General features: G+C 42.3%; 1 protein-coding gene across 1 annotated transcript; it reads left to right on the forward strand.

Annotated features, from left to right (window-relative positions):
- The first annotated feature begins 3,460 nt into the window (after positions 1–3,460).
- Positions 3,461–6,688, forward strand: LOC149248368 (uncharacterized). The gene is made up of 3 exons (XM_089449394.1): positions 3,461–5,329; positions 5,786–6,055; positions 6,419–6,688. The coding sequence occupies exons 1-3, from the start codon at positions 3,461–3,463 to the stop codon at positions 6,686–6,688; spliced, it is 2,409 nt and encodes an 802-aa protein (XP_089305520.1).
- Positions 6,689–7,714: the final 1,026 nt, after the last annotated feature.

Genomic DNA, 7,714 nt, shown 5'->3' on the forward strand with positions numbered 1-7,714 from the left:
CTTCAAGGGACTCAAAATTATGGCTTATGGTATCCTAGAGATACAGATCTTACTCTTCATGCTTATACAGATGCAGATTGGGCCGGAAGCATGGATGACAGGAAAAGCACAAGTGGTGGTGCGTTCTTTATGGGTTCCAGACTGGTATCTTGGTTCAGCAAGAAACAGAGTTCGATCGCCTTGTCTACAGCTGAAGCGGAATATGTTGCTGCTGCATCTTGTTGCACCCAACTTCTTTGGATGATGCAGACTTTGCAGGATTTTCAAATCACTTGTACACCACCAACCCCCATCCTATGTGATAATACAAGTGCAATCAGCATCTCAAAGAACCCTGTTATGCATTCAAAAACCAAGCACATACCAATCAAGTACCATTTTCTCCGGGAACAAGTGCTTGAACAGAAAGTCAAGTTGGAGTATGTTCCTTCCAAGGAACAAGTTGCTGATATTCTCACCAAACCATTGCCCAGGGACACATTTGAATACCTCAGGCAAAAGCTAGGGGTTGTTGATGCATCATCTTATTGTTGAACATCTTCTTATTGGTGGTACAAGGCTCAGGGGGAGCACATAATGCATTGTTGGCATTATGGAGAAGGAGATCTTGGAAATAACTGCAATATGTCTCTATCTCTTTCATGGTGGATTTTTGGTTATTTGTTGCAGATCTGGAGGAGCATGAGCTAAGGGGGAGCATACCCTTTGCCCTTGATGTCAAAGGGGGAGAATGAAGCTGAAGCTTGTAAGATTGAGGTTGCCATCAAGTCCAAAGGGGGAGATTGTTGGCATTATGTTATCTGGTATGACTGTATGTTACAGATGTTGTACTTGATGGCAACTCCAGTGGTAAGGCTCTCAGTTTGTTGAAAATTTAAGAAGGACGCAGGCAATCGGTTCAGAAAGTGCGTCCCCGTAGGTATATTATGCAGAACCCGCGTCCAGGGACGCCGGCCAGCCGTTCAGGGGGTGCGTCTACCCAGTGCACACATTTCAAGGCAGAGAAAAGCACGTGGGGGTTTCTTGTGTGGTATCTAGCCGACGGTTTTATGTTTCTATGGTGTCGGCTCGTGGTATTGTTCCATGTTTTGGGGAGGAGCTTGCCTATATAAAGCAAAGGAGTTCATTTGGATTGAGCAATTGTCTTGGGTTGAATATCTTATTTGGTGAGATCTAGTCCAGATCTAAGAGGGCGAATCTTCTAATGGACTGTGATCTCTATGGCGCATGATCAGATCTGTAGATCTGACTATTTGGGTTTGTTCTGAAGCCTTCATATCATTTATATCTAAAGGGTCGCAGGTTCAGTGAAGGGAAAGTGCGTCGGGACGCAGGTACTGTAAAGGGCAAGTGCGCCGAGACGCAGAACAGTAGAGAGAGACCTGCGTGGGGACGCAGGGCGATCAAGGTTCAGGTGCGTCTCTGAAGCAAAAAGACGCAGCGCGATAGTGTTTTCAGGTGTGTCTCTGTAGCGAAAGACGCGGCGCGATAGTATCTTTGGGTGCGTCCCTGAAGCAACAGAACGCAGAGCAGTCAAAGGAATAGTGCGTGGGCACGCAGCGGAGCAGAAGGATATCTGCGTGTGGACGCAGAGTAGCAGAAGGTTAACGGCGTCTGGTCACAGGCCACAGAAAGAAAAACTGCGTCTCTATTTTAAGATGTTCTGTTGATTGAATTTCTCTATTGATAAGGTGTTCTGGGTTAGTTCTGTTGTTGCTGATCTGATATCTGTAGTGATCTATATCTGTTATGTACTTGTTGATTATCTGATGCTTTATGAAAAGAAGTAGGGGGTTGTAGCTCCCTTCCAGGAGTAGACTGGAAAACGAGAGAGAGAGAGAGTTGTAGCTCTCTGCAGGTTGCAGTCTGCGTACTGGTAAAGGACTGCACCAGTACAAAATCATTGTAAAAGAAGTTTCTAAATTGAAAGAAGATAGAGACATATTGCAGCAGGTGGTTTTCACCCACATTGGGTTTCCACCTTACATCTTGTGTTCTTTGGTGTGACTATCTGTTTTTCATGCTCATTATTTTATGGTACTGACATGCTAAAATAATTCAAAGATCAAATAAGGAAGATTTATTAAATTGCTAGATAATACTGATTCACCCCCCCCTCTCAGTATTATTTCCAACACAGATTTCATGTGGTTATATTTATACTCAAAGAAAATCCAATGCACACACTATTTAAAGCAAGGGCTATATATTTTGGACAATTGGAAGATCTCTACTGATAGACATTTATTTTGGACATGAAAATGACTTTATACATGTTTGGTTTTTATATTTTAGATGATTATTTAGGGCACTACCCTACATATACAAAATGAAATTTACTTCATCTATAATAATTTCCTAAAATTTGCCATGCCTATGTTCACAAGGGATGATGTGATGGCAGAGAAAAGGGCCTACAAGTGGCATAGCCACAGAGCCATAGGTAAGAACACACAGTGTAATAAAACTGTCTCATAGCATTCATAAATGCCATTCAATGTGGCACTCAAACCAACTTACCAGTGCCATCTCGCCTAGGCTCTGCATCATGGAGATATCAAGTGCTATTCGGCCCACATCCTTGTCTATTTCTGCTCCTCTGCCTCCCCTGGTTTTCATGGAGCTAAGCACCCCCACAACAATAGGTAGGTGATACAACATGCTAAGAGGGAAACCACTGTTCACACAGCCTGGTATGCAACCTGACCATCTAAGCCTTCTGCCTTTGATTCCCACTCAGTGCCTCCTTCTCATAGTCAATCCCTTTCTCCCCATGCCATTATGCCTCAACTAAGCCAGTGAATGCGTAGCAGAAGGGGCAGCAGTAGAGGAACGCTCCAATCTACACCCTCAACCCCATCTGACTCCTCCTCTCCCTTGTCAAATTACTTCTAAGCTAGTTATCCTATACATGCAATGGCTCTTGCTGTTAGCTCGACTTCACAAACTTGTCCATCAGCTAATCCTCTCCCTTCTAGCTCTCATGGGCAACCAGAAAGGACACAAAAATCAGCAACATCTCACTGATTGGGCAACCAATAAAAAGCATACTATTTCATTGGAAACATCCAAGAATAGAAAAGAGGGAAACATATGAAAAACTAGGAAAAAGGAAACATCTAAAATATATTGACTTTATCTAATTATGCAGTTGGATTTTATCTTTTGTAATAAAGAGAATGATTGCATTGTTTATAAAATGCTCATCTCTTCTTCATAATAAATTTAGTGGTATTATTTACAGACCTATGTTATTCCAGTGTTTGTGTCTACAGTCTGTTCTGTGATTCTCTATTTTGTCTACAGTCTGTTATGTGATTCTCTGTTTTTTTAATTTTCAGATCTGCAAGTAGATCAATTGGTATCAGAGCAAAAGATCTTGGAAGCCATCCACCTGTTCGAAGATTTTTTTTTTTTTTTTCAGGGTCATACATTTCACTCCATTCAGTGGATGAAAATCATGCCGCCCCGTCAAGAGCGTCAAGAGCCCTTCCATGTAGACTCGCCAGTGAATGATTTAGCTAGGGCTCTTCAAGAGCTAATTACGCTGCAACAACAACAACGCCCTCCAGGGCAAATGCAGCTTGATACACGCTTTCAACTGCCCAAATTCTTAGGGAAAATGAATGGTGAGACTGTTGATTCTTGGATCCGCAGCCTCTCCAACTATTTTAGAACCTGTCCAACAATGGACGAGGAGATGAAACTTCAGATCGCCAGTCTACAATTGGAAGGCCTAGCACAAACATGGTGGGATACTCATCTTGAGAATATGCCCTTGGTTGTGGAACTTGGACAACAAGCTGAGCCCAAATCGACGCCTATCACATCTTGGAATCTCTTTTGTGAGGCCTTAAGTGAATGCTTCTATCCTCCAGGGTATATACAAAATCTCATTGCCAAATGGTTGCAGCTTCGACAACTACCCAATCAATCAGTGCAAGCCTACATTGATGTCTTCTGCAAGTTGTGCATTCAACTCCATATATCCGATCCAGAAGAGGTACTAATTATCAAATTTAATTCTGGTTTGCTAATGCTTCTTCGTCGTGAAGTTGAGTTGTTTGATAGTGCTTCATTAGACAAGGCCTTTATTCAGGCCCTAGCGGTGGAACGCAAAGTGGGTACTCAAATCCGATATCCTCAAGCCAGAAATGGTCCATCTTTCTTTGATTCTTCTAATTTCGCCTCTGCCTCATCCCCCACACCTCACCGCACCCCCTGGTGCACATTTCACAAGACCAACTCACATGCTTCTGTAGATTGTCGAGTATTGAAAAATCTCCACCCCCAGAAAACTCTTTTTACAGAGGTCGAACAACCAAAGGCCACTACCCCACTTCTAGCTGTTTCTCTCGAAAATCCGACAGAAGTGGACCCCTCTCTCATCCTCATGACTGCTAATGCAACAAACACCTCTGTTACGCCTTTGTTTACCCATAATTGTCAAATCAAACATGAGTTGGCCACGCTTATTCTTGACAATGGGAGTCAAAAGAATCTTGTGTCACAAGACTTAGTTGAACGCCTTTGCCTTCCCACCACTCCTCACCCCCACCCGTATCAGCTCGGTTGGGTCAGAAAGGATGGTCCTCGTCTTACCATCTCACAATGTTGTGCTATCACCTTTGCTATTGGACCTTTTCGTGATATTGTGGTATGTGATGTTTCTCCTCTAGGTTGTGCTGGTTTATTGCTAGGAATTCCATACCAAGAGGCTCGACATGCTATTTATCATGCTACAGATCACCAATACCACTTGCAGCATGCTGGGCCCACCTATGTGCTCACATCCTCAGCTAGCACATCAACCCAACCTTCCATTGTCAAAGCTTCCATTATGAGAGTCAATTTAAACCAAGATGTTTCTTTGTGCTTGGTTCGCCCTGTCAAGCCAGACAACCTCACCAATCCAGTCCCTCCTTCAATGGCTCCTCTACTCCATGAATTTGCAGATGTCTTCACCCAACCCACAGGGCTGCCTGCAGCACGCTCTGTTGAACACCACATTGATCTTATTCATGGCGCTTCCTTACCCAATGCCCCATCTTATCGCCTTGCTCCTCGAGAGGCAACTGAGATAGAACACCAAATTGAAGAATTGTTGACATTCGGTCATATTCAGACGTCATCCTCGCCATGTGCATCTCTAGCTTTTATTATTCCAAAAAAAGATACTTCTGAATGGTGCCTCGTGAAAGACTATCGAGCCCTTAATAAAGCCACTGTTAAAAACCGCTACCCCCTTCCCCGCATTGAGGATTTGTTGGACCATTTACACGGGATTTGTTTCTTCACAAAGATGGATTTAACTGCAGGCTACCATCAAGTTCGCATACATGCAGCCGACACATGGAAAACTGCTTTTAAAACAAATTTTGGGCTATTTGAATGGTTGGTCATGCCATTTGGACTGACCAACGCACCAGCCACCTTTATCAGATTCATTAATGATGTTTTCAGGGCACATTTGGGTAAGTTTGTGGTCATCTACCTTGATGACATTTTAGTATTCAGTAAATCTTGGGAAGACCATCTTCAGCATGTTCGCACCATACTTGAGTTATTGCGAGCACATCACCTTCAGGTCGAAGAAAAGAAATCCTATTTTGGACAAACATCAGTTCAATATTTCGGATTTATTATTGACAACAAAGGGGTTCGCCCAGATCCCTCTCGTGTACAAGCCTTGGCACAATGGCCAGCCCCTTCCAATGCACATGACGTCAAGAGCTTCATGGGAGGTATTAATTTCTACAGAAAGTTTGTCTCTCATTTTTCACAGTTGGCTCGCCCTTTGCACCAGTTGTCTCATCAAGCAAAGTTTATTTGGGATGCCGAATCTGAGCACCATTTTGCTCAACTCAAGAGTGCCTTATGCTCTGCTCCTGTTCTTCACTTGCCAGATATGAATCAACCATTTGAGATGGAAACTGATGCCTCTCAATTCGCCATTGGAGCTGTTCTTAAACAGGGAGGCCACCCTGTGGCATACCATTCTGAGGCACTTGCGGACAAAATAGATGGACAAACCGAAGTTGTCAATCGTACTTTGGTTCACTCACTTCGCAGCTACTTTTCCAAAAACAAACAGTGGGATACATATTTGCACATCATTCAACATAGTTACAATCGAGCAACACACTCCTCAACTGGTTTCTCACCTTTTGAGGTTTGCTCTAGGTTTCAACCAAGTGCACCCTCTGAGATGCCATTGACAATCACCCCTTTTGGGTCTGCACATCAACAACAGGAACCAAAATCAGCTCATCATTTTATACACTCCATTTCTCAACGCCAAGCTCAAGTAACTACTGCTTTGCAAGCATCCCAAGATCGTGCCAAACAGAGACATGAGAAGCAGTGAACACACTTGTCTTTTCAACCTGGAGATCATGTGTGGCTCTTGTTGGACAAGCAACGCTTCAAGGGCCAGCATCATAAGTTGCACCCTCTGAGATATGGCCCATATACTATTCTGGAACGTATTGGAGAAAATGCATATCGATTGGAGTTGCCTTCCCAGCTTGGCATCCACGATGTTCTTAATGTTAATAATCTCAAACTGTTTGAACCACCTCTCCTTGAGGAATCTGTTACAATTCATCATCCGGTTGATAATATTCCAGATTTTCAGCCTCCTCTGCTCAAAGATACAATTTTGGACTTCAAGAAACGGGATACATGACATCAGCCATACTTCTCATTTTTGGTTGGTCAGAAGGGACACACACCAGCACAGGCAAAATGGATCAATGCAGAAACATTGCAACGCAATTTCCCTCAGTTGGTGAAGGAAGCCGAGACGCTTCCTGATCTAAATAGGGAGGAATTGGGCAACGAGAAAGGACACAAAAATCAGCAACATCTCACTGATTGGGCAACCAAGAAAAAGCGTACTATTTCATTGGAAACATCCAAGAATAGAAAAGAGGGAAACATCTGAAAAACTTGGAAAAAGGAAACATCTAAAATATATTGACTTTATCTAATTATGCAGTTGGATTTTATCTTTTGTAATAAAGAGAATGATTGCATTGTTTATAAAATGCTCATCTCTTCTTCATAATAAAGTTAGTGGTATTATTTACAGACCTGTGTTATTCCAGTGTTTGTGTCTACAGTCTGTTCTGTGATTCTTTGTTTTGTCTACAGTCTGTTCTATGATTCTCTGTTTTTTAATTTTCAGATCTGCAAGTAGATCATCTCAGCACTCCAACCATGCAGCTCAATTCACATACCAATGCTCTTTGGATTGACCTCTTATCAAGGCCACCATTACAAGCACGTTTGGCCTACAGTTGTTTAATTCTCGAAGAAAACCCATCAGCACCAAATGACACCTAACTCAACACTCATCTTCAGATTTCAGGTTCTGAGCATCTAGTGCTATGGGTTTATGTTTGCATTTTTTAGCAAAATAGTTAGTTTTGAAACTGATTTCAATAGAATATCCCTTTATGTTCACAAGCTCGTTTCCGTTAGGGCAAGAAATTTATTTTGGATTGGACTAGTTTCCCTCTTCTCGGTAGTCTTCATCTTGTTTTTAATGCAATATGCCATGAACCTTGGCTAAGAACTACAAGGCCAGAGCCTCCCTGTATCATTTTGTTACAGTAATAGATTTTAGACATACATAAAAAATAACAATTTCATAAAATTAAAAGAGAGAATAAATTATGGCTATTTTAATTTAATTAGATTCTTTAAATTC

Source organism: Pinus tabuliformis, chromosome 7 (genome assembly GCF_031772625.1).
Source record: "Pinus tabuliformis cultivar Carrire ecotype Pingquan chromosome 7, CPIR1, whole genome shotgun sequence".
Taxonomy (NCBI): Eukaryota; Viridiplantae; Streptophyta; class Pinopsida; order Pinales; family Pinaceae; genus Pinus; species Pinus tabuliformis.